The sequence below is a fragment of the Prionailurus viverrinus genome, chromosome C2, assembly GCF_022837055.1.
Source record: "Prionailurus viverrinus isolate Anna chromosome C2, UM_Priviv_1.0, whole genome shotgun sequence".
NCBI classification, from domain to species: domain Eukaryota; kingdom Metazoa; phylum Chordata; class Mammalia; order Carnivora; family Felidae; genus Prionailurus; species Prionailurus viverrinus.
The window spans coordinates 104,963,979-104,990,755 of record NC_062569.1 but is presented as its reverse complement, the minus strand read 5'-3'; the positions used below and the strand labels follow the sequence as shown (position 1 = coordinate 104,990,755).

Here is a 26,777-nt window from a genome sequence, read left to right as displayed (position 1 = left end):
GGAGAAATGTTTAGCTACACTGACCAATTAAAAAATAGAGAAGACTAGGGGTGCCTGGGTGATTCAGTCGGTTAAGCAAACATCTGACTTTGGCTCAGGTCATGACCTCATGGTTCATGAGTTTGAGCCCCTCATTGGGCTCTGTGTTGACAGCTCAGAGCCTGGAGCCTGCTTCAGATTCTGTGTCTCCATTCTCTCTCCCTGCCTCTCCCCCACTCACATTCTCTGTCTCTCAAAAAATAAATAAATGTTAAAAAAATTTTTTTAAACAAAAAATAAGTAAATAAAAATAAAAGAGAGAAGAGCAAAGTTACTACAATCAGAAATAAAATTGGGGACATTACTACTGATCTTACAGAAATGGAATGGATTATAAAGGAATACTATGAACAATTATATACCAATAAGTTAGATAACCTACATGAAATAGACAATTCCTAGAAAGAACTCTAGCAAAACTGACTTAAGAAATAGTCTGAATAGAACAGTAACTATTAAAAAGATTGAATTTAGTAATCACAAAAATACCTGGGAGAGGAGGGAACCAACCCCAGGCTTCACTGCTGAATTCTACCAAATGTTCAAGGAAGAATTAATATCAGTTTTTCAAACCTACTCAAAAATTAGAAGAGGGAACACTTCCTAATTCATTCTATGAGGCCAGCATCACCCTAATCTCAAAACTAGACAAAGATATCACAAGAAAGAGAAACTACAAGATCCTATCTCTTAAAATAATGGACATAAAAATCCTTAACAAAATAGTAGCAAACCAAATCCAGCAACATATAATAAGAATTATACACCATTACCAAATGGGATTTTACTTGCAGAATGCAATGTTGGTTTCATATCCAAAAATCAATTAATGTAATATACTATATCAATAGAACAACAAAAAACCCATGTGATCATCTTGATAGATGTAGAAAAAAAGCATTTGACAAAATCCAACACATTTAATGAGAATACTCAACAAACTGAGAATAGAAAGTTTCTCAACCTGCTAAAGAACACCTATAAAAATCCCAAAACAGCATATTTAATAATGAAAGACTGAATGCTTCCCCCTAAAGTAGGGAACAAGTCAAGAATGTCCATTCTCAGCACTTCTGTTCAACATCATAATTGAGGTTCTAGCCAGGGCACTTAGGCAAGAAATAGAAAACAAAAGGCTTCTGTATTGTGGAAAGGAAGAAGTAAAACTCTTTCTGTTCACAGATGACATGATATTTTATATAGAAAACCTAAGGATTTCCCTAGAAAACTACCATAGCTTATGAATGAATGAGTTCACCAGGGTTGCAGAGTACAAGATCATTATACAAAAATCAGTTGTATTTCTATACAGTTTCAATGAACAATCTAAAAATATTGGAGAAACAATTCCATCTACAGTAACATCAAAAAGAATAAAGTACATAGGAATAAATTTAACAAAAGAAGTACAACAAATTGAAAACTACAAAATATTGTTGAAAGACAAATAAATGGAAAAACATCCCATGTTCATGGATTAGATGACTTAATATTATTAAGGTGGAAACACTCTTTCAAATTGATACACAGATTCAACCCAACCCTTGTTAGAATGTCAGTTTAATTTTGTAGATACTGATAAGAGATTCTAAAATTAATGTGGAATTGCGAGGAATTCAGAATAGCCAAAATTTTTTCAGTTTCAAAACTGGCTACAAAAACCAGTAGACAATTCAGCATGGTGCTAACATAGTTATATAGGTTAGTGGAATAGAATTGAGGGCCCAGAAATCAACCTGTACATCATTGGTCAGCAGTTTTTCAGTGAGGAAGCCAAGACTGTTCAAAGGGGGAAAGGAATCGTCTTTTCAAAATGGAACTAGGACTGAATAACCACATACAAAGTGAATAAATTGGACTTTTTCAAAATTTTAAACTTTTATGCTTCATAGGACACTAATAAGAAAGTGAAAAGAAAATCCACAGAATGGGAGAAAATATTTGCAAATCACATATCTGATAAAGGACTTTTATCTAGAATATATAAAGAACTGTATGCGTCAGTAAGAGGAAAGAAAATTCAGTTGAAAAATGGGCAAATTATCAGAATAGACATTTCTCTAAAGAAGGTATGCAAATGGCCAGTGAGCCCAGGAAAAGATGCTTGACATCATTAGTCATTAGGGAAATGCAAATCAAAACTACAGTGAGAGAAATACATCCTTATGATGGTCATAATCAAAGACAGATAACAATGTGTTGGTAAGGATGTTTAAGGGCCTGGCAGTTCCTCCAAAGGTTTATAAACATAGAGTTACCATATCACCTAGCAATTCCACTGGTTAGGTATTCTATGTCCAAGAGAGATGAACACACATGTCCACACTAAAGCTTATATGTGAATATTCGTAACAGGATTATTTATAACAGCCAAAAGGTGGAAACAAGCCAAATATCTATCAACTGATGAGTGAATAAACAAAATGTAGTATAATCCACACAGTGGAGTCCTATTCAGTCTTAAAAAGGAGTGAAATGCTGATGCATGCTACGACATGGGTGAACCTTGCAAACATTATACCAAGTGAAAGAATCCAGACACAAAAGACCATATTACATGATTCATTTATATGAGGTTACCAGAATAGGCAGATCTTTAGAGACAGAAAGTGGATTAGTGGTTGCTTAGAGGTAGAGGGAATGCAGAAATAGGGAAGGGTGATAGGTAGCTACAGGATATGGGATTGATTTTTTGAGGTAATAAAAATGATCTAAAATTGGCGACAGTTGCAGATATGTGCAAACATAAAAGCCAGCATGTTGTATACTTTAGGCAGGAGTGTAGATAGTTTGCCTTTGGCAGGAGGGCAGCATGTGTGGGTGCAGATATTGGCAGGTGGGTAGGTGCAACAGGGGCAGCTTATAGAGTCTCCAACTTTTTAAATCCTCACATCAGCTCTTTGAGTTAGGCACTATCGTTATCCCCATTTACAGATGAGCAAACAGAAGTTATGTAAAATGATTTGAGTCCGTTTCACATAGGAATATGCAGAGGGTATAGAAAGAAACCTGCTTTGGGGAGGTCAGTGCTGCCGTTGACATTTCCGATTGGTGATTGAAAATCTTAGTTCTGTTTTCTTTAAGAAAACAAAGATACAATCTGAGACTCCCCTCCCCGCCCTGATTTTTTTTTTTTTTTTTTTTTGGTAAATATTTCTCTATCTTTAAAGCAGGTTTTCTTCCTAAAATAACCACAGAAAAGGCTAGAAAGCTATCTGATGCTAACAGGCCAATTATTGTCCTAAATTGCTGTTCTTACTACGAAAACGTTTCTAAGAAGAGAAGAAATGCCCCTGCCATCCTTTCCTTCATGATATTTAGATTTAGGAATCTAAATCTTTATTGAAGAGTACAACTACTATGCTATTATGGGTTGTAGTCTGTCTCTAGTCACTAAATCTGCAGTTTCTGCTTAAGGAGTCCCAGCCCTACTAGGGGCTTCTGCCCAATATATTGCTAAGGAAAATTTCACCGGGTTTTAAATAAGCCTAAGGAAGGGTGTTGAGCACTAGTTATGAGTAAAGAAAAATATGCAAGATGACCTTTCTTGTGACTCAGTTTGCTTCTACCATAGGTGGGAGGAGGGTGTAATTGTTGAGGAACACACAGTATTGTTTTATGAAACATTGTGAATTTAAAATATATTTATATTAATATTGTCTGTAGGTCCTTTCCAGTCTCAGAAAAAGAACTTATTCCACAAAATTGTCAGCAAATATAAGCACAAAAAGGAGAAGCCTAATGTTCCGGAAAAAGGTATTGGTGCCTTCCATCCTCCATCAAGGTTTCTTGGCCACCTCCATTGTGAACCATCTTTGAGTAACGCTTCTGTGCACCACCTTTGCCTTTTCCTCCCCTTGGCTTGCTTCAGTGTCATCGGCTCCTAATGCAGGCATATTCATTATTTCTAGACTCCACAGCTAATTGCAAAGAGAGATCTCCTTCACTTGGGTTCCTACTCAAATCCCGTAATGTCTCTATTTTCAGCGTTCCATATGAATCCTAAAATTGCTTTGTTTTCATCCGTATTTGGTGCATTTTGTAACTTAGTCTTCTTGAGCTCTTATCCACTTATTTTCTTTGACTTTTCTTGTTTTTCTCATGTTTGGCAGCCATCAAAGCAGGACCACGTTTTCCTATCTCCTGAAACCTTAAGAGTTCCCTATTCATATGAAAGTGCCACCATTTCTGTACTCTCTCTGACCCTTGAGGATTCTTATCTAGGAGGATTCCACTCCTAAGTCGTAACCTATCTTTTTCCAATCTATATTACTTCGTTTGCCAGACTCTTCCCACCCCCTTCAGTCACATAACTTATTTCCAGAGGGCACTAGAGACGCATTGTCCTCCACCATCTCTTCACTCTGAGCATCTATCTTATTGTTATGATTTTGATGGGCCCTTGAACCTCTTCAAGGCTCATCTGAAGATTTCTGCCTTCTCATAGTTCAGGACTCCTATTCTTTCACACAAAAGACAAATGTTCCCATCTGGTTCAGTACAGCCACGTGGCCTGGAAGTTAGGCTTTCTTTAGCATCGCCCTGCATGTTACTTTCGTGACTATGAGCCTACTCATCCGATGCCCATTTGCATTCTACTTGCATGGCCACTTGTGAAGCCTTTTATGTTTCTGGAATGAGGCTTAAAATGCACCTGTCTTCCATGTGTAGACATATGTGCCTCCGTGTTCCTATGTGTAACCTTTTACTTAATTTGGGTTTATTTTCACCTCCACTCTAGCCTCTTAGTTTTGTATGTTACTATTTTTTTCTCTGCTTCCAGTAGAGAAACATCACTTTTCAGGTAAAAATGTTGGCTTTTATCATTCCCTTTGAACTGATCTTCAGTTATCTTAGTTAAAGTCATAGAACTTATCCAGCAGTGTGATTTCATAAAAGGCGAATTTGTTTATTTTTAATCCATTTCCTGTATAGCCTGATTATTTTAGTTGGCAAATGTCATTTTGAAAATTAAATAGTTAAAATAAAATTCTGCTTCATTTGTGTGATAATGTGTCCTATATAAGCTCTTAAGTGTAGTCTTATTTTTATAGTGTATGTGTCTATCCTGGGAATAGAGTTTCACTTTCTTTCTCTCATTGTTTTTAGGAAGTGGGGACAAATGGTCAAACAAGCAACTCTTCTTGGATGCCATTCACCCTACAGAAGGTAAAAGACGCAATACCCTTTGTATCATTTCGGGTAGTCTGTTTTGGAAAGGTTTAAAAAGGCATAATTTATATAGGCTCAGCCAACAGCACTATACCTGATGGCTCATAATTGTGTTGTTTTAAATTTTCAAATCAACTGACAGATTTTTGACCCTGCTAAGGGTCAGGCAGTGTGTCCTGTGGAGCTTAATTTGTCAAGGGGGGCACTTAAAACTTTGAACCACATTCACCAGAAATTAGAGTTTCCCATAATTAAATATATTCAATATTGCATTCATGTTGCAGGCAGGTGCTTACAGGAGTCAGAAGAGAGCCAGCATAGGGTTTTCCTGGTTGGCTGGACGTAGGCATGTCAGCAGCGTTCCTGTCCTGAACTTTGCCCAGCCCACCTCTCAGTACCCCTAAATATGTTCTAATGAATGCTCCAGAGGCTTATGGATAGCCAAGGAAAGTTCCATGTTGATTAACATAACGTTACAGTTCCTAGGTGCAGATTTTACTTCAAAATTTCCCACAGCCCTATTTACTTGTGATGTGTACCTAATTTCTGTTAAATATTGAACCCTCTGGTGAGTACTCATTTCTGTGATGTGTAGGTAGCTGCCCTCTTCTTCCCATTGATTCCTCTTTTTTTTTTTTTTTTTTTCCATTGTAGCCATTTTTAAGGAGCTGAACGTTTTGGTAGCGCTTAATCAGGAGTCGCTTCATTTAAAACCTAGAAGCAATCTTAAAGCTCGTTAAGTCCAACCTCTTTGATTTACTTGTAACCAGAAAGGGGAACTTAATGAAGAAGTCCGCATCTCTTGATTCCCAGATACACTCTCATTTGTATCCTGAAAGAGAGAAGAAAATTAAAATGCACATTTGGCCTAAGTCATTTATCAAAAACACTCATATGTTAAAGATATTTCTCAAAAATATTCAAACTTGGGTTTATAACAAACATGAAATTGTTTGTATTCGGTAGGCACAGCTCACATGAGCCAGATGTCTGCTTTTATGTCCTTGCACTTTTACGAAAACTGCCAGCAGTGTCTCTGACTTGTTACCTCACATTCACCACCTCTCCAGAGTATTGTTTGTGCTCTTAGCTGGCACAGTCAAATGTGAATTGTTGTGCTGGTCTCAGCATTAAATGCTAACATCCAAAATGTGATATATATTAACTCTTGTGTATTTTAAAGATATATTCTGCTCACACTTGGTAAATGTAAGGCACTGAGGAACAGTCAAAGAAGTCTAAGAGGCACTTAAGACCATATTACTCTTTACTTGGAATGATACTGTTCTAAATGTTTTCTTTTTTAAAGAATGAAACCGTGTCTCATGTAGAACATGGTATCATAGCACGTGCATTGTGGTAGAAAGAATGAATCAGATTGGAATCAGGAGACCTGGGTGTTAGTCTTAGATCTGCCACTACTGAGCAGTTTTCAGCGGGACAAATTGTGTTTAACCTCACTAGGTTCACTCTCCGTATGGGTACCAAGTGTGTGTGTGATGCGTGTGTTTAGGGCTGGGGTGAATGATGAGAGGTAGTAATACATCAACCTCAGATGTCCTTTCCCCACTCCTCCTTGCATTATTACCATGGTATGAAGTGGGTTGATGAAAGTTACCTTATTCTGCAGCCCTAATTCTGCCCTATAGGGGGCAGAAAAGTAAATCAATTTCAGTCTTCTAGGCAGTCCCAAGGGTTTAGTGGGAATAGAGCTATTATTGGTGCTATTATATTTATCATTAATGTATATGAATACATCATAAACTTGGAAGAACATGCACTGAAAATTGCTTGGCATGGAGTGCATATTCATTTTATATGGCCAGGAAAAAAGGAATCCGTTTGTGTATCAGAAATTACCAGTAATTTGGGGCACCTGGGTGGCGCAGTCGGTTAAGCGTCCGACTTCAGCCAGGTCACGATCTTGCGGTCCGTGAGTTCGAGCCCCGCGTCGGGCTCTGGGCTGATGGCTCAGAGCCTGGAGCCTGTTTCCGATTCTGTGTCTCTCTCTCTCTTTGCCCTTCCCCCGTTCATGCTCTGTCTCTCTCTGTCCCAAAAATAAATAAACGTTGAAAAAAAAAAAAAATTTAAAAAAAAAAAAAAAAAAAAAAAGAAATTACCAGTAATTTAAAGTGACCTTTTTTGGCTATTTATTTTCATACCTTCCCCTGCATTTCCTTGTTCAGGTGGTGACTGTGTACTTTGTGAATTATCTAGGCCCTTTACTTCATCCTCTTTCACCTATGGTCATACCATTGCTTGTTAAAACTTTACCTTGGGAGAGTACAAATACATAAGGATGGAAGATGAAACTGTTAATTGGGAGAATTTTAACACATGTTGGCCATCCTAGGCAGAGGTTAGACAGGAGTTGTTCGTAGCTGATGCCTATACTAGTTCATTCAACTGAGGGCACGCAGCTGTGAGCTGTTCCAGACTTTGGTTCAGAGGGGATGACTTAAAGTTTACTATGCTTTCTTGGCATCATGCTGAGTATAACTTTTTCCCAAAATTCATTTTTTCCCCAAAATATCAGAAATCTTTAGGTGCTTAGAAATCACATCTGCCGTTTAAATGCTAAGCCTATAATCTGTTTTAAGCATTTTCCCCTATGCTTTTAAAATTCAAAATCACCAAGCCATTTCTTGAAACTCTTGCAGATCATAAAAAAAGATTGCCTATCAGCCTAGAATTAAAGGTTAACTTTTCCTATAAACCAGGGTGACTTGTATCTGCTACTGTGTTTATCTTTCTACCAAGTTACGGTGTCCAGTGCTCATGCTTAAGCTGGAGGTTTCTAACTGTCATAATAATGATGATGATAATTAATATTTAATATTACTTTATAGTTTCCTGAGGGCTTTCACAATAGTTTTTCTAAAACTAATCTTGGCAGGAGACCCAGTGAATTCAGGAGGGCTTATTAGCCCCAAATACGTGATAAAGAAATGAAGCCTGACCAACATAAGCGGGAAAGGAAGAAACCAGCACTCTTTCCACTAAAGTACATTGGCGGCTTACAGTTTGGGATTTTCAGGCATACCTGAGCCCCTCATTTGGCTCAGATGATGCTATTTTAAATGGCATCTTAAAAGGAAAAAAATAAAACAACTCGAACCTTAGACTAAAAATCTCAAGATTAGTTCCCTTTGCAGTATATGAGTACGATTACAGGGGAGAAAAAGTATTTAGAGTTAAATTTTCAAACATGATCCACAACACTCAGACGAACCTTGATCTCTTTTCTCAAGTTCAAAAGAGTTGCTATGTAACTCCAGCAAGGTCTCCTGGGATCTTAGATAAGGCCATTCATTTGATTCTTTTTTCTGTGTTCCATTCAGCATCTGACTACATTTTCAACTGAAGGGAGGCCAACCAAAGGCAGTGAGATTCCAGATTTGGCTATAATAATTTCAATGCAAGTTTGATCCCCCTCGTTGGAATGTGAATTCATGACTCTGGAGCACTTTGGTGGACTCCTGAGGTTCAGTACAAGCACAGTGCTGCTATCTCAAAAAATTTACCCCACATTTTGGGAGCAGAGTTTGGAAAACAAGACAGTCTCTTATTGCCACATTCCTCATGTTGCTCCAGGAGTGAGCTCACATTATCTCTCTCAGATGATACGCTCCAAGTGTGTTAATGATTATCGTGGAGTGTAAAAACTAGCCCTGTGGACTTGTTTTGCAGTGCTTGGGTAGGTTTGTGTGTTCAATTACAAGCCGAAAGAGAAATGACTAATTTGTTTTTAGAGGACAAAAGCCTTTCTTTTCTCACATTTCCATTAGTCTGGCAGAAAGGACAAAAAAGGAACTGGCTTGCTGTTCCTTGGTGCTCAGCTTCAGGCTGTTTTTCTCTCTGAGCTTTTTCCATTTCCTGTCTCTCACCACCAGGCCTTCCTTTGCTTTGCTAACGTTGCTGGGCTCAGATGTACTGTCGTGTCCCACACAACCACTTCTTTGACTTAGCCTTACCTGCCTTCCCCAATTCTTCTTCTTAGGATAGGGTTCTTTCTGAGTGCTGACCCTGAAGGGTATCATTGGTCCTGGCCTCCAGACAGCACAGGATGTTTTGCGGATAGGTAGCTCCTGGGTCAAAGCACAGGGCAGACTCACCCTTATTCCCTTTTCCAAATTCTAACAAGATCTCATCACGTACCTCTTCAAATGTGGATGATCTGCAGGCCCCATGATTGCTTCCTGATCTGGCATTAAGTTTAGAGGAGACAATATCTAGAAAGGTGACATTGCCTCCTTTTTGAGGATTTTTGAGAATCTTCGGTGTATTCTCACATTTTGCCTCTTCCAGTTGGCCTGCAACCTGATTTACTCCTTTTCTGTGTCCTGGTACACCAACCTCTGGGACTTTGATTGTTCGTGTCTCTTGGCCAGTCTCCCTTCAATGCCCCGGCATCTTGTCTGCTGGTTTCTGAGCTTCCCCTGGTCCCAGTCTGCTTTTAGGCCTTACTCTACCTCCCTTTTGCAATCCCTTTGCAGCCATCCCCTTGGCTTCTTACTGTGTTTTTACCAATTCATCTGGAATATATAGGAAATGGAGCAACTACTGAAAAGAAATGAAACCGTTTGAAGGTTTACCACAAGCAAGAGAACTAACTGTCCTTATCAAGGGTGTACTTATCCCTCACCTTAAGATTCTGGAGCTGGCTGGAGGCTGCCTAGGCCCCTGATTCTGGGTAGCACATGAAAAGAAATTTGGGGCTGATGAATCCTTTAGAGCTCATCTAGACCAACCTCCATCTGTACATGAAGAAACTGAGACCCATGGTTCTGCAGTTAATAAATTAAAAAATCAAGAGTAGAATCCAGGTCTTTGTGTAGAAATTAGCTCATCTTCTCCTAAACCACTTGGTCTTTTCTTTGACCTCCTGGGTTCCTTCTTTCTGTAAGCAGTTCTTCTGATGTAATTCACCCTTCATCTTTGTAACCCTGCTACATCCTTATTTCTACAAGTTCTAGATTTTCCTAGGAAGGAGAAGAGGGAAGAGGTTAGTGCTTTTTCTGGAAGGGCCGTCTATAATGTTGTGATCATACTGGAGGGGTGATTAACATTCCCCCCTCTAACTGGAAGGGACAACTGATGGATCTGGATAAGAAACTAGATAAAGTTTGAAGCTTGTGAATATCTAATAGAGGCTATTTATGCTCATTGTAAACTCAGATTGTAGCTTCTTTATACCTATAGGAGGCTTTGAATTTCAAGGCTAATGAAGAGTCATGGAATATTTCTTCCTTGGAGCATTCTAACCAAATTATCTTTTATTTTGCTGGCAGCTTTTATTGAAGTTTAAACTAAAAAAAAAAAAAAATCTTAAGATACATAACAGCACTGGCCTATGGTAAGCTAAATATCAAAGTATAAATACACCAAGACTGTTTCCTGGGTACAGATCTTTAATGTAAAAGGAGCCTTTTTCCTAATTTTTGATTACTTGCTTGAAAAGATATTTGGGAGCAATGCCAAGTAGTTTCTTTTTAATAACTATTATCTTAAGCCAGTTCCCCACATAGCCATCTATTATGCTATATTGAGGTAAGGCCAAGCCACAAATCATGGTATGATTTCTGCCTTATATCCTTTCTTTTGATGTAATTGAAATGATTTCCCACTTGTTTTGGAGTGGGAAACCTGGAATCAATCTCTTGAGGGCAAAGATCTTACAAATTCATAGCCCTCCTTTCTCCGGGATGTACCTAACCTCATTAAAGACCTAGATGAAAATTGTTAAGTGAAGCCTATGCAAGTGTTTATGCCAGCATGTGCATTTTTTCACATCCTGAATCATTCTCATTCTGCTCTCCTCCTCTTCTTTTAGCTTTCTTTCCCTCCTGTGCCCTACATACTGTTGTGTTTCCAAGGTCTACCTCCAGATCCACCTGCTGACCAGCACCTTCAGTTTTCTCCTCCAGTTCAGTTTGCACCAAGCATGTCATGTCAGACCTTGACTTCCAGAGCCACACTCCCCTCTTTGTCAGAAACTGTTTCTGTGCCTGTCTTAAGAGATTGGATGGCTTTAAAATGGAAAGATGCCTCCCTTCCCTGCTTAAAAGCCCTTATAGACCACTGGAATTTAAAAAAAGTAAAGAAAGTTCCAATCGCTAAACTGGACTACATGTATATATTCTTAAAAGCTGTACTCCTATCTACATTTACTTGTCTTTTATTTTATTTTTTTAGTTTATTTATTTATTTTGAGAGAGACAGACCACACAAGTGAAGGAAGGTCAGAGAGGGAGACAGAGAATCCCAAGCAGGCTCCGTGCCACTAGTGCAGAGTCTGACACAGGGCTTGAACTCACAAAAAACCAAGGGTCGGACACTTAACTGACTGAGCCACCCAGGCACCCCTACTTGTCTCACTGTTAAACTGGGAGCGAGGAGAATGAACTCCTGAAGAAATGAGGATATAAGAAGGGATACAGGCACCCCCAGCCTGGCCGAGCTGGGAGCAAGTGTGCTTCTCACTCTTGACGCAGTGACGCTTAGGTACAAGAGTGTGCTGCTGAGTGACTTACTGCGATTACAGTTAGAATCTGGAGAAGCTAAAGTAAACCTTCCCAGGAGCCCTGCTGCCCTGTGGTACTTCGTTAAGTTATCTCACTGAGCACTTTCCCTGCTTCTAGAATTCAGTGACAGAGTGTTTCATTACATGCTAGCATCACCAGCGTCTGTCACGTCCTTCCTGAGCATTCTATACGGGTAAAAGAAGGTCAGGCCTCACAGTTTCTTTTCTGATCAGTCCAGCCCGGTGATGGAAAACAAATGTCCCAATGATAACTGTGAATTTAAGAAGCACATATCTGGGGAGCCCAAGTGGCTCAGTCAGTTAAGCGTCTGACTCTTGATTTTGGCTCAAGTCATGATCTCATGGTTTGTGAGATCGAGCCCCGTGTCAGGCTCTGTGCTGACAGTGTGGATCCTGCTTGGGATTCTCTCCCCACTCCTCCCCCATGTTCTCTCCCTCAAAATAAATAAATAAACTTAAAAATAAAAAAGAAGCACGTATTTTTTTTTTAATTTTTTTTTTCAACGTTTATTTATTTTTGGGACAGAGAGAGACAGAGCATGAACGGGAGAGGGGCAGAGAGAGAGGGAGACACAGAATCGGAAACAGGCTCCAGGCTCTGAGCCATCAGCCCAGAGCCCAACGCGGGGCTCGAACTCACGGACCGTGAGATCATGACCTGGCTGAAGTCGGACGCTTAACCGACTGCGCCACCCAGGCGCCCCAAGAAGCACATATTTAATTAATCTCAGTGTCCTCAGAAGAAGAGAAACTTGTTTATTATCTTCTCCAGGCTAGGTGGCCAAGGGAATCTCAAATAGGGACCCCGACCACATGTAGAAATTACAGTCTGTTGGGACACAATTCACTCAGATTCACATACGCTATCTTTCCCACCAACCTGCGAGATCCAAACTCTTAGAAAATGTTGTTCTGATGGCCTCTTGGTTCAGTATTCTGTTAAAAGAGAGAGAGGGCATCTTAATCCTGTGTACTTAATTTATCAAAGCAAACATAAATAAGTATTTTGGTTGAAAATCACGGGTAGTGTTTTATTTCTTTTTCTCATCAGTACTTTGAAAACTCTTAGGTTCTCCATTCAGATAGCTCGGACATTGAGAAATGTTTCTTTCCAAGAGCAATGTTGATGTCTTGTGTTTTTGTGTGTAATCATATATGATCTGTCTGTCCTATTTCAGCCATATTTTCAGAAGACAAAAACACCGCAGAGCCTGCTCATAAGGTTAAAAATGCCCTATCCATTCCCAACACTCCAGAGCCAACAACAACTCAAGAACCCTTGGTGGGCAGCCAAAAGAGAAAAGCAAGGAAAACCAAGATCACTCACCTTGTCAGGACAGCAGATGGCCGGGTGTCACCAGCAGGAGGTACTTTGGGTAAGAAGAGGGAGCCTTAAATGAGAGATAACCAGAGCAAGCCGGTGACTGTCATGGCCCTATTGGCCAGCAAATGACGATAAGCCAAGTATGGGTCCTCATTGGAAAAGGGGTCTGTTCTGTGGGTTTGATCATAGTAACATTTTCTTTCTCTGGATCTCCTTGAGAGCTAGTTTTCCACAGACTCCCAAATGTACAAAATGTGCACATTTTAAAATCACAGCTCTTTTTCCAAAAGCATTCTTAGAAAAGAAAGGTAATTTTTAGGACTGTGTGTTTCTCCTTCTCTTTCTCAGCATGCACAAAAATAGTCTTCATTAAGTAAATTCCCAGAGATCCTAGACTTTTAAAAATACTAGCTGAATCAGTGTTTCGTCCTGGTTCATTGTTTAAGTCACTACAAACCATATTATCAAATATTTCAACCAATGGATTAAGGAACCTTAGAAAGCATCCAGTCCTTCCTCTAAAGCTGACTCAGACCACTGAGGGAGCCTGAGAATGCTCCTGGATTTCTTGAGTTCTCTGGGCTAATCTTGAACTACATCTGAACTTACTGTGAGTTTCTCCATGTTCAGTCACGGCCTGTGGTCTATTGCTGTTTCTCATGGCCTCCATGGCAGCAGAATTGCCAGAGGGACCCAAGTTAAGGAATGGAGTCAGAGAGTGACACTGAGCAATCCCCTCAGATCTTGGGGTGTCATTAGTGATCTTAGCTGTTATTGCCTTTTTTCTGCCTTTTAGCACCCCAGCATCTCATTCCATCAGCTTTGAGTTATCCCTCCGCCTTCCCTAATACAGTTTCCAGAAAAAGGACACAGGTCCATAATGAATTCTATAAATAGAAAAAGAATGTTTAGAGCAAAGGAAAAACAAGAGTGAAAGACAAACCAAGAAACAGACTCTTAACTATTAGAGAACAGACTCATGGTTACCAGAGGGAGGTGGGTGGGGGGATGGATGAAACAGGTGATGGGGAGTAAAGAGTACAGTTATCGTGATGAAAAACTAATAAAATGTCTAAAAAAATGTTTAAATGAGTATTTTTTGAGAGGGATATTTTAAAATACCTGATTAAGGTTAATGTAATTGCAAATAAAGATTCATTGCTGAAATAGAATAGGAGGACAATTAGTGAGTTTTGTGCACATTTTTTTGTGTTTAGCATATGCAGATTGTTAGGGCAGTAAAGCACATTAAATACCCCCATTTATATAAGGGATGAAGATCAGAGACGTAGGGTTTGGTTTTTGAATACAGTGGACTACTTAGGTAGAAGATAAGGACTAGAATCTATTTTTCCTGATATTTAGTCCGGCAGGCCCGTTGCCCCTTCCCTTTCCACTCTGGGTTCTGTTCTGTGATTTTGATTTTTTTTTTTAATGTTTGTTTATTTTTGAGAGAGAGAGACAGAGAGCAAGTGGGAAAGAGGCTGAGAGAGAGGAAGACACAGAATCTGAAGCAGGCTCCAGGCTCTGAGCTGTCAGCACAGAGCCTAATACGGGGCTCGAACCCACGAACCCCTGAGCTGAAGTCGGATGCTTAATTGACTGAGCCACCCAGGTGCCCCTGTAATTTTGATTTTATAAGTTGTTATAGCCTCATTTTCACTTACAGAAAGAGTGGAAGAACGTAGAAAATATTACCTTCATGTAGAAAAGCACATAGTACTGCCATGTCCTAGTATAGGACATTTATGTTCTTTATCAGTTGCTTTCTATTTTTAAAATGTTTTAAAAACCATGATAAAGATTCCTCCTCCTTTATAATGGCCATGTAATCTAGAAAGTGTACTCCTTCCCTGCAGGTAGATTTTCATAGCATTTAGCACCTCTTTGTAAATACCAGGGGGCCCTTTGTCTTCTTTCCAGTAGGTCTTCAGAACACAAATAACAACTTGGGATCTCACTGGGATTAGTTCAGTGCTGGTGATCCTAAGTGTTGGTGTCACAGCGTACCGAGTGTCCAAGTTGCCATTGCAGGGCATCCTACGGCTTCATCAGAAACGTTTGCGCACTTGGGTTTTAGGGGCTTTGTACAGCATCCACAGGCCCCTTTGCAGAAGTCCCATAGGTTTTACTTTGGCCAAAGCCCTTTTTCCCTCTCACTCTGAGACTGACCTGTTCTTTGACCTTGAATAAAACTCAGCTTCTCTTCCACCTAGCTTCAGGGCATAGCACTGTCCATAGTTGCAACTGAGCTTAATAAAAGAGTTTTGTTACCGTGGGAGCAGAAAATCCTTGATAAAAGCCTTGGTATTCGATGGATGACAAAAGTGAACAAAGAATATTAGCTCATTTCACATGGTCTGCACAGAGTTTTCTCTGTGTCCCTCCTCTGGAGAGAACATGGTGATCCTCCTGTGATCAATTTCCCTGTCGTTACAGATGACAAACCAAAGGAACAACTGCAGAGGAGTCTCCCTAAAGTGACCGAGTCCGGCTGCAGTGATGACTGCTCACACAACACTGAGGCCGCGGAGACGCGGAGCAGCACTCCGGAGATGCCAGCCGTGTCTGCGTTCTTCAGTCTCGCCGCGCTGGCTGAAGTGGCCGCCATGGAGAACGTACACAGGTGAGTGGTGTGCTCCCCCAGGATGTGGGGGGTCCCGTTCATCCTCACTCCTGGGCATGGAAGAGGGATGGAGAGAGCAACGTGGAAGCCGAATCACTCTCTCTGATGTGATTTGTGGCCTTTTTCACAATGCTTTGGGGTTCACGAGACTTGGTTCAAGAGCAAGTTATGTGACATGTTCCAAAAGCGTATGTCCTAATTAGCAGTGTGGGAAAATATAAGATAATATAGTCAGCCAGGTATTGCATTTTAAATATACTATCCTGTGGCTAAACTTCATTTCCATAAAAACCTGAAAGAGCAGAGAAGCAATATTCTCTAATCATTAAGTTGGAGCTTCGAGGTCAGGCTTCAGAGCTGGGTTTGAGCCCTACATCCTTCACCTGTAAATTGCAAGGTCTTGAGCAAGATTGGTCATTCACCTCTCTATCCTTCAGTTTTGCTTCTATAAAATGGGTGTAAGTGACACTCATTTCATAGAGATGTTATGTGGAATGAACTAATGTTCCAGTGCTGGTACATGGTAAATGCCCTGGTTAATGATGGTGTTGGCAGCAGTCGTGATGGGAGTGGAAGAAAACTGTGGTCAGGAAAAAGTGTCTTGGCATCTGACTCATGGACGGCAGAAGGTCTGGATTTTTCTTTAACTGTCAGTTTGCTACAAAGTCAATTCTCTCGGTCTCGGTTTTCTCATCTTCCATGGAGCATAATGATAGCCCCAAAGAATCACAGAGCTGTAAGGATCACGTGAGATCATAAATCTGAAAGGCTTTTGAACTCAGCAAAGCCTCACAGAAAGTATATTAAAGTTCTACGTGTATAATTGGGACTCTACTATTTAATGGATCCTTTGGGAAAGCAAAAATAGCCATTTGTAAATTTGGGTATTTCGTACTTTTATTCAAAGTAGATTACCCACAGGTGAGCTACTTTCCCAGACTTCCATCTTCAGTACAAAAGTTTTAAATCTAGCACAACTTCCATACCCTCCTGTTGGGCTGCATTGTCCCTTTCCACATCCAGGTTCAGGAGGCCCTTTACCTGTCATGTTACAGTTCTAGTGCTTCCTCACAGATAGCCTCTAGATAGTTCCAAGAAGTCAAATTCCTTTTCCTGTGTGTACTGTAAGTGCCTAACAGCAAGAGAATGCTGACAGACCTTGTTAAAATCTGCTCAAATCTCTGAAGGAGATCATGCACAGATATCTCCACTCATACAGAGGACAGACTCCTACACGTGTGAGAAGAATGAAATGCATGCCCGCATGTTACTAAGTGTCCCCATAAATTTCAGATAAAAGGCAATGTAAAAATTTGGAGAGGATCATAATGCAGGGCTCAGCAAGGTCTACCACACAGTCACCCAGTGCTGCCGCCAGCATCCCCTTCCAGACACAACTGTGGTCACACCCTGGCTCTGTTAACCAACCTTCCGTGACTTCCAGTTTGCAACAGCAGAAAGCCTCACCAAACCTTCCCACTCTCCTCTCTGCCCTGCGATCACGTGGGATCAGTCGCTGCCACCTGGATAAGCCGGGTTCTTGCCTGTGTGCCTCCCCGTCTCCGCGAACTCCTGGTTCTCCTTCCGTCGCTAGTCCTGTTTTCTGCTCTGTGTCTCCCTCCTGAAGTCCCTGCATACTTTCTATACATGCTCTCTGAGACCAGCTGCCACACTGGGCTGTAATTATTCCTTGATATGTCTGTCTCTTGAATTTTGAAAGCAGAGCGCTGGTTTTAATCCTCACATCCCCAGCTTCCTTAGTTCCTGCTACATCAATGGATGAATGAAAAAATGAATGGGTGAATGAATAGATGAGATGTTCTTAAAGTATGACCACCTACGTTCACTAGCAAGCATAGAAAAAAGATTCTTTTTTTTAAATCTCCTATTAGACAGAACAATATTGCATACTAGAATCTTACTATCAATCTCATAAATGGTTAGTGTTCTTAATATCTACAAAAACAGATCCCCCTTAAGGGCCCTTACCTGTTAAAGCAGAACCTCCAGACTGCCATCTACCTGCAGGCTTAATGTACTTTTACCTGGGTTGCACACCCATTGACTATTGTTTTCGCATCACCTAGGTTCATAATTTTGAGGGTGATGAGCAGAGTTGGGGTGGAAACATATTACCTGCATTCTTGCCAAGAGAAATCATAATGTTAGGTTCAGAAACCTGACATAGAAAGGCAGTTTTGCAAAATGCAGGAAATAGGAAGTTGGAATAAACCTTCGTTGAGAGCCTGTTTGTTTACTAGGACTTCCATAAGGGGAAAGCTCATTAAACTGAGTCCTAAAATGAGCCCTGCCGGGTGGGTCTTTCTGATCCCTTTTTAACGAAACTGCAGACCATTAACTTGCCAAGAACCCACATCTAAACTGAGTTAAGATTTGAACTAAGGTCTTTGAACTCCAGTGTCTTTGCCTTTGCTCAGACATGCTGCTTAAGCAATCATCTGTCGTGTCCTAGAAAGTCACAAAGAGTCTCACCGACCCTTACGCTGGGAACGGCAGCATCCGTTATTTGTAGCCATTCTGGGCTCCCCCCTCCTTTGCTTTTGTTTTCTAATTAAACTGGGCTTTCACCCTAGTTGCTCTCTGTCCCTGTTGCTTTTTTTTATACTGTACTTTTCATCTTTCACTTTTTTTCTTCTTCTGTTTCCTTTTTTCAATACTTAATTAAAATTCTTTTAGCTTTTGTAATATTATTACATATTCAGTCGTAAAGGTAAAAAAATGGCATTTTAATTTCATCTTTCTTGAACAAAGAGTTGAACATATTGAACAGTTGGTGCTTACAGCATCCCCACATGACTGAACAGATTAATCCAGAGGTTTGATTATAGCACATGTTTTGTTTTTCTGAAATCCTAGTATCGGAGGCTAAGTAATTATTGGATTCTGAAATCCCCAAATGTTGTAATTTATCTACATTATTTTTGTGTGTGTGCATCAAGAGAAAGAAACTTGGATTTAGTTGTAAAAAAGGTATCATTTGAATTTCTAAAAAGCTGCTTTTGTTCCGTGTCATCTGAAGAAGATACGATGTGGAAAGGGTCAGGCCACTGGAAGCCTTGCTGCTGCATCACAGATTTTCAGCCCAGCGCTGTGCGACACAGACCACTGTAGGCCAGAGCAGTGAGCGCACCTTGTCTGGTCTTTGGTAGGCCTGTTGGGGAATGTCAGGGAGGTGCCCAAACCTGTCTTTTTAGAATGAGAAGCTCTGTGGAAATTAACCAAGAATTTGAAGGGTTCTCTTACAACTGTGAAGTAAATTTTTTCCTACTCATTAAACAAAAGCAGAATAAAAAATCGGCTAAGTTTGGTGTAGTTCAATCCAAATGATGGTTATTTATATGAATTTTCTTGTCTAGAGTTCTGTCTCTGCACGTGTTGATTTTACCCAAATTGTGCGGGTTTTCTCGCACTTTAAAGACGAGTCACTGCCTGCCTTCTTCCCTTGCACTCTTGCTCTCCATGTGCCTGTGAGACTTTTCTTTAGTTAGGAGGGTTTCAGTGTTTTCATTCATTTGTGTTAGGGTCACAGGCCTCTGGTCTCCAGCCATTGCTTTAATTACACTTAAGTTTTAATATTACAGGCACCTGGGCAGCTCACTTGGTTAAGCGTCCCACTGTTGGTTTCAGCTCCGGTCATGATCTCACAAGTCGTGAGTTTGAGCTCCACATGAGACGCCCTGTGCTGACAGCATGGAGCCTGCTTGGGATTCTCGGTCTCCCTCTGTCTCTGCCCCTCCCCCCCAAAAAATAAATAAACACTTAAATAAATAAATTGCGTTTATTATTATATGTCTTAGGAAATAATCCTGGAGGTTATCAATTAGTAGAGGAGAATTTTCCCCTTGGGCAGCTTGAGGAAAGGAATGGGTCCTGTTTTAATACCAGTGGATCAAGAGACTATTGTCTTAGAACCACTGCCCTTGACTAAAAGTTTTCCACTTCTTAGGGAGTTGCCCCAAATCTGTTGGTGCTTCAGATTTCATCTCTGCAAAATGGAGATGGTTGTTTGGGACACAGTGTGTTGTTGAGTCATGTGAGGTGAACTGAGATAAGAAGTTTTTCAAAAAACAATAAAAGCAGCAGCTAACAGTTTAAATAGCATCAGTAACAAGTCAACATTAGCTGTTAAACAAGATATTGGAAAGCTCTTATTGGTTACTCATCATCCTCTCCTGTGTCGGATAACATATTCTAAGTGGGTGATTTCTTTTGTTCTTCCTCTTGTTTTGCAGAGGTCAGAGGTCCACTCCGCTCACCCATGATGGACAGCCAAAAGAAATGCCACAGGCTCCTGTACTTATTTCCTGCGCTGACCAGTGAAGCGCCCTTTAATTGTAAAACATTGTGCTTTACCTACTACCCTAGCCTTGTCTTTACGGAGGGATGCTAGTGAGTCCATGTGGTGGAAAATATAGACTGCAAACAAGTGCTTGTTGCCCCACACGGCCCAGATTCACTTGAAGCAGAAGTTAGCATCCTGGGCCCGTTTGTTCTTTTGGAACCCAGAGTCTTTGAGGGTGAGGTTATCTGTCTGATAATGAGCAGAAACAGAATGATCCTGGAGCTTTGCTTTCTATTGAAGGCTTTTGACGGTAATAGGTGGTAACTTGGTAAAAGGCTGCCTTTACTGTAGCTCATCCAGCGTCTCTTTTACCAACCGGAGAGTGTGAAACTAGTTTCGTATATTACCTAGTTATTCTTTCAAAACAAAAACAAAAAACAAAAAAACAAAAACTGACGCACTGCACTAGTTATTATTAGATATTCTTAGTCTTTTTTGTACATGGAGATTTAAGTTCTAAGATGGTTTATATAATAGGTTATACCTACATTTATATTGTAGAATAATATTAAAAAGCCTGTTCCAGAGACCCCCAAGCAGCACGGGCAGGCACATGTACCATTGTTAGCGGTGTATGCTCGGCCTCGTGGTCCATATATTCTGCACTTTTATATTTGCCACCAGAGTGGTAGTTTGCTGGTGAAAAGGAAGAGAGAGAGAGAGAGAGAGAGAGAGAGAGAGAGAGAGAGAGAGAAAGAAAATTACAATTCTTACAAGCTGAGTTTTTTTCTTAGCCTTGAGTGACTAAGAAGAATTTGCTTGGGGCAAATTGTGGCAAATATTTTCCCAGACAGGGGAAGAGTCCTACAGATTACAGATTACTGATGTTTTCATGCCTTGAGGATTCTTTTATTTTTACACAGGGGTCTATGTGACCAATGGATCGTTCATACAAACAAAAAAAGAAAAATATTATTCAGAAGTGACCTTAGTATTACTTCACTATCCTAAACACATTGAAGACACTCACTTCATGTGGACTTTGAGCTACAGACCTTTTACATCCATCCCAGACAGACTGGACGGGTAGCAATTGCTATGCACAGCCTAATTGGCACTGCAGGTTTTTAGAGCCATTTTGAGTTGATGTTGTCAAGGAGGTGTTGAATGAATAAATGCCGAGGGAGGGATGCCTGACCAGAGTGAGATTCTTAGTCACAGATCCACCTGCAAGTTTGTTTCCTTTTTGTGTTTTGTTGCTTTCGGACATAAAACCAACCATACATATGCCAGTGCCAAGTGGATTACCTGGCTTATCCGAACATTCGACATACCGACTTAACCACCTGACATTCACAGTGTCTTGTTTCCTAGCAACACATGCAAAGTGATAAATCAAAATTAGTCGGAGGCTACCGAGTTTACAGGGTATTTGTTCCATAGCACAAAGTAGATCCCCACTCTTGCATCACAGCACAAACTACCAAATTTTAATTATTGGATTCCAGCAATAATTTTTATTGGTTTTCAAACTGGCGGAATTTTGATAGCGTTAGTTCGAGTTTGAAGCTTTTGAATTAGATCTCTAAATGATGACAGTTTACAAGGTTTTATCTAGCTTTCTTATTTATACTTGACTGAATTGTAATGATGATTTTTTTTTTTTCTAATCGTAATCTGACCTAATAGCCATACAAAAAACGACTCTATTAGTACTGACTAGGTTTAGCTTTTCATAGTTGTAGATATTACTTCAGTTTCGGTGCTGGAAAATATGTACAACATACTAACAATTGAAAAGAATATAGGGATTTGTTTGGGTTGTTTTTTTCTTCAAAGCAGGTAAAGAGGACAGCAGAGCATTGGAATAGTGTCCTCAAAAATGCATAAACATTGTGGGCGTGGAGGAAGAAGGATTTAGAAAGCTAGTTAGTCCGAGGTTAAAGCTTAACCCCATTCACGTAGAAATAAATCAGGTGAGCAGCCCCAGATTTTAGCATAATATTTTTACTATGATGCTGTTTTATTAATATTTTCTAAATTTCAAAACACAAAGTGAATGTTTGAAAATTGCTGGGTCCCAATGTTGGTGGCTGTTGGAGTTTTTGGACCACTTGCTAGCAGTGATTTAAAAATTATAATTAGCTAAAAATCCAAAAACAAAACAAAATGAAACAAAACAAAAACCAACAACAGAAATTGTTTGGTGCAGAACATGCACCTTGACAATGGTACTAACTTGTTATTCTCTAGAACACATTAGAATAGATCTATTTTTGCCAGAGCACCGCCCTTCAATCCTCCAATTACATTTCACTAGATTTCCTTAAGAGATTGCTGTATATTCATGGGACCTTTTTTAAAAAGAAGCAAAACAAAAGATTACTTTTTTCTATGTGATTAATATCTTACTTGATCTGCTTTTCCTAAACCTCAGTGGCTTTTCCCTTAGGCAGGGGTGGGGTGGGAGGGCAACCTACTGGATATGACTGTTTTCAGATACTTAAAAAAACAAAAAACACACAAAAAAAAAACTTTTTGTAGAAATGCTTAATTTTTAAGCGGTTAGGCACTGAGAGTAGCAGAAATCCTGCAAAGCTTTATAGTCCTTTAGACACTCGCCTTGTTGTTTCTCTGAGTGAAGTCTTGATTTCAATACTAGTGCTTTTCTCATGCCCTGAATCCGCTGGTGAGGGGTGTTGGCATTTTCAGGTAACAATATTTGTTAGCACAGATATTCCCAACCAACATGTAGTGCCCCCCCATCTACCATTTTCATTTCATTTATATTTTGGAAAATCATATTGCTATGGTGTGTACCTTAATCTGCCAGCAAACACCATTGACACTAACATTTGTCCCACAAGCATCCTCAAGAGAAGAAGTTCTTGCACCTTATGTATATCTCAAGCAAACCAAAATACGATGCCTGCTTTGTTTTATTCTAAATTGTTGTATCATATCTTTCTGAAAAACCATTCTGAATCTAGTTGAAATTATCGATATTTATGCTTTTAACCTTAATTTCTGGATTCAAACCTGTATATAAATCTTTTGAAAAAAATTGTCCTAGCCCTTCTCTGTGATGCCGAAGTGGATGATTTAGTCTCAGATGGAGACGCAGTACTGTTCCAGTTTTCTTTAGCCTTTTATTTATTTAGTTGTTCTGGGTATTTTCCTATGTAATTTTGAAGTGTGTAGAGTATATTATAGTAACTGAAGCTGCAGCTGTAAGAAGCTGAGTGAAAGAAAAAAAAATACTGTAAGACATCCTTTTTAAGTTTTTATTTGTTTGGATAACTGTAAGGAGATCAGGAGAAGGAAACAACGTCCCACAGCCACATTGACGATACAGGTTCTTATCCCCAGATTAGGTTAGTTCCCAGATTTTAGATCAAACTGTAATTCATCAAAGCCCTTTTATAAGGATGAATCATACTGTTGTAATTCTGACAGTCTTTTTCCCACAAATACCAGAACTATGTTTGTTTAATTCTGTCAGAAGAGCTTTCTACCAATGCCATCTCAAAGCCATGCTGAAATCATTCCCATATTATCACTGATTCTGGTTCCTGCGATGGAACACTCCGAACAAAAAGGAGCATCTGAACTGGTCTGGTTATTTATATTCCAACATGTTTATTCCCTGTCACTTTCTTAGCAAGTCAGATGCTACTCCGCCTAAGTCATTTCATAAAATTTTGTTTGCACTCTGCAGTCTTTGGCTCATCGTATGGAAAAGTTTGCACCTATGTAAAATCTCAAGCAAATTATAAGTTGATCCAGAACCAGGAGTAAGCTGGAAGCTGACACGTTTTGTTTATACAGTGTGGGAGGGAGGGAGGGTATCGAATAGCTCTGTTCCAAGTTTGGCGTTTGGCATTAATGTGAAGCAGTGGGACCATGCTGCCTGCTAAACTACTGTATGAATCCCAAGCGTTCTGGAGACCAGCAGCTGGAGCTGGAGGCCGGCACCCACCCAGCAGAGGAGAAGAGCCACCGTGGCCTCGCTGGGGAGAAGGCAGGAAGTCCCGCCAGGCCTGGAATCAGCATTTGCAAAGGGAAAGTCGGGGTGTCCGTGATGCTGTTGAGGAGACTCACCTTTGATTGCACTGCTCCATAGAGCCCTCACATAAGGCCAATTCTAATGGGCTACCTCGGCTTTAAAAGTTAATTTCAGTAAGTCCTGTTTCAAAGGTCTGTCTTTTTTTTTTTTTTTTTTTTTTTGCTTCTACCTTCAGTGCCACTGTTTCCCACTGCAGTGTTTTGACTTCCCAAACCACCTTCTCCAGAGAGAACAATGTATTGCTGAAAATGGGCAGCAGAAGCAAATGTCATTATTACATTTGACCTATAAAGTATTCAGAGTGACTGCTAGGTGGAAATGAAAATTTAGCTCTCCCCACATAGGACCTTGTTTTGCACCTTATAAAGAGTGTACTAATTGTTAATTAGATGTTGCTTTTATTTATACAAGCATTCCCAAAGAGTTAGATTTGGATTTTGTTCTTACTTGAGCTTTTGGGGTTTTTAAAACTCATCTTATTTAGATTAACATCATACTCACGTTAAGAAACAAGTTGTTCAGTTTATCTTACCAGATATGTCTGGTGAAGTATTCAGGGTTTGATGGACTGCTTTGCTTTAGTTTGGAAGTGATAGCTAAGTTTATTATACTCCATATTAAATCACCTTGTCCTTTTCACTGGGGACATTATTTTCTTTCTATTTCGGATCAAAGAAGTGACAACAAAAATAGTGAACAACAAGACAAATATATTTGATTCCCCCGATACAGCTCCCATCTGTGCTATGCTTTCCTTAAAAAACATAAGTACACATTTTCTTCACACACAAAAAATGCAAGTTTCGTCTCCTGGCCAAATTTTATTTGCGATGGTAGGGTTTATACTAATAAGTTGAAGGAGGAAACCGTCTACTAAGTTCTCTGGCCACTGTTATCTTGTTGCAGTCAGTGGTCACAATTGATCCTGCCCTCATTTGGTTTTTGTGCACAGAGCTAGTTGTCATGAAAATTACTACTCCTTCCAAAGATTGCCCGGTCACTTGGGCCATAACTGGTTACTGAGTAACAAGGACCTAATTCAATGCCTCCGAACTCTCCCACCTGCACCACAGTCATACCTCACAGGCTCTAACGTGAATCACAAGGGCACGTGTGTTTCACCAACTAACACTGCTGGTCCTTGGCAGTTGCCGGGGGCCGGCCCATGTCCCTGGACGCCTCAGGTTAGCGCCTGGGCTCTCAGAACAGCAGAACTGGGGGTGGGGCAGGTCTGTGACCTGGAGCTCGGCACACGCTCAGCAACATTCTTCGCGTTTCATTAGCACTAAACAAGTCTCTTGCTCTCAGGAATTTGTCCAAAAAAGAATAAAAACCACCTGAGACTCCATTGTTCCAGATTATGAACTTTTCTCATAGGTTTGAATTGCTTACTTACATGTCCTAAATTAACCATGGCTTCATTTGACCACCAGGTCTTAAGTCTGTTGACAGTTTCAGCATGACTGAATTGCTCATTTTTTTGCTTTCAGAAATTGGCTTGGTTCTCTTTAGAGTTGGTGTAAACATGCCATGTAATAAATGATTTCCACTTAATGGTACAACAGAATTATTGCTTTCTTAGATGTATGTGTAGTAAAAGTCAATATACACATTTATATAATTTCTTTCTTCAAAATCTTATACTTAATTTGATATTTCTAAAAATTGCACATGTAAGTCATGTGTATAACATGCTAAAGTACTTTAACTGTGATCTTAAAACTGAATAAAAATATTTAATAAAAATTTGAAATATTTTAAAGATATTATTCAAATATCTTTCTTTACATTCACACCCCTGTCTGTAGAGTAAGTGCCTTCAGTATACCCTGTCTACTAAAAACAGTAGGGAAAACACTTTAACAAAAGATACTTCAGCTCTTTCAGAATGCAAATGATGACCTCCCCCAAACTGTTTCCTCATAGTCCCAGTGTTTGAGTGGCTTGGGCTGCTTCTCCCTCATGGGGAGAGGAGAAATCAGCCTGACAGAAGAAAGATCTGCTTCATTCTGCCACTTAGGAGCAGGGCCTCCCTGGGAAAAGCATGACCTTGAACATACCAACTCTCCCTGAACTGTGATAAAACTATGGAGGTGATAACCCGTAACCTAAAGTATAAATTCAGACCTCAGTCTTGCTGGATGCGATGTCCTGAACCTTAGAACTTTGGCTATGTTGTTTTAACCCTTCAGAAGAGCACACACACATAGTATATAAATACAGAGTATAATGATACCACAGGCTTTGTTCAGACAGAGTTGGCTTCAAAGTCTGGTTCCACTTATCCATTTATCATTGGGCTTTTCGACCTCCTTGAACCCCACTTCAATTACAAAATGATGGTGGTGATAATGCCTCCTCACACTTCTGCTCGGATGAAAAAGAATACTTATGAAGTTAGGGCCTGTAACAGAAATGTTCATCAAATGGGAATTGTTGATTTTATGATTTTTTATTCTGACTCAAAAGTTGATATGTTTACGTATATTTGAAAGAGACCCTAAGTATAGCTAGCTTCCTGTTTAAACTTGTAAGGGCCTGCTGCATGAGGAGTAAGCTATAGCAGGAAATACAATACGGTGTAAAACTCAATATGTTAAATTCACATTAGGCAACTCACGCTTGTGTATGTAGCACTATGGGATTTTTCCATAAAATTAGTCTGCCTGATGAATTACATGTCCAGTACTCCAGGACACTTTT

At 40.0% G+C, this 26,777-nt stretch overlaps 1 protein-coding gene across 11 annotated transcripts in view; it reads left to right on the top strand.

Annotated features, from left to right (window-relative positions):
* BBX (BBX high mobility group box domain containing) overlaps positions 1-25,836 on the top strand; it is a 286,902-nt gene extending 261,066 nt beyond the window's left edge. For 9 of the 11 annotated variants that reach the window (XM_047875030.1, XM_047875036.1, XM_047875031.1 and 6 more), the window contains 5 exons: positions 3,706-3,795; positions 5,149-5,208; positions 12,934-13,131; positions 15,519-15,705; positions 19,959-25,836. In XM_047875030.1, coding sequence (XP_047730986.1) covers positions 3,706-3,795; positions 5,149-5,208; positions 12,934-13,131; positions 15,519-15,705; positions 19,959-20,046 — 623 coding nt within the window. In that variant the 3' untranslated portion in view covers positions 20,047-25,836. The remainder of the gene's footprint in view (positions 1-3,705; positions 3,796-5,148; positions 5,209-12,933; positions 13,132-15,518; positions 15,706-19,958) is intronic. The other 2 variants (XM_047875040.1, XM_047875041.1) reach the window with 2 other exon arrangements.
* Positions 25,837-26,777: the final 941 nt, after the last annotated feature.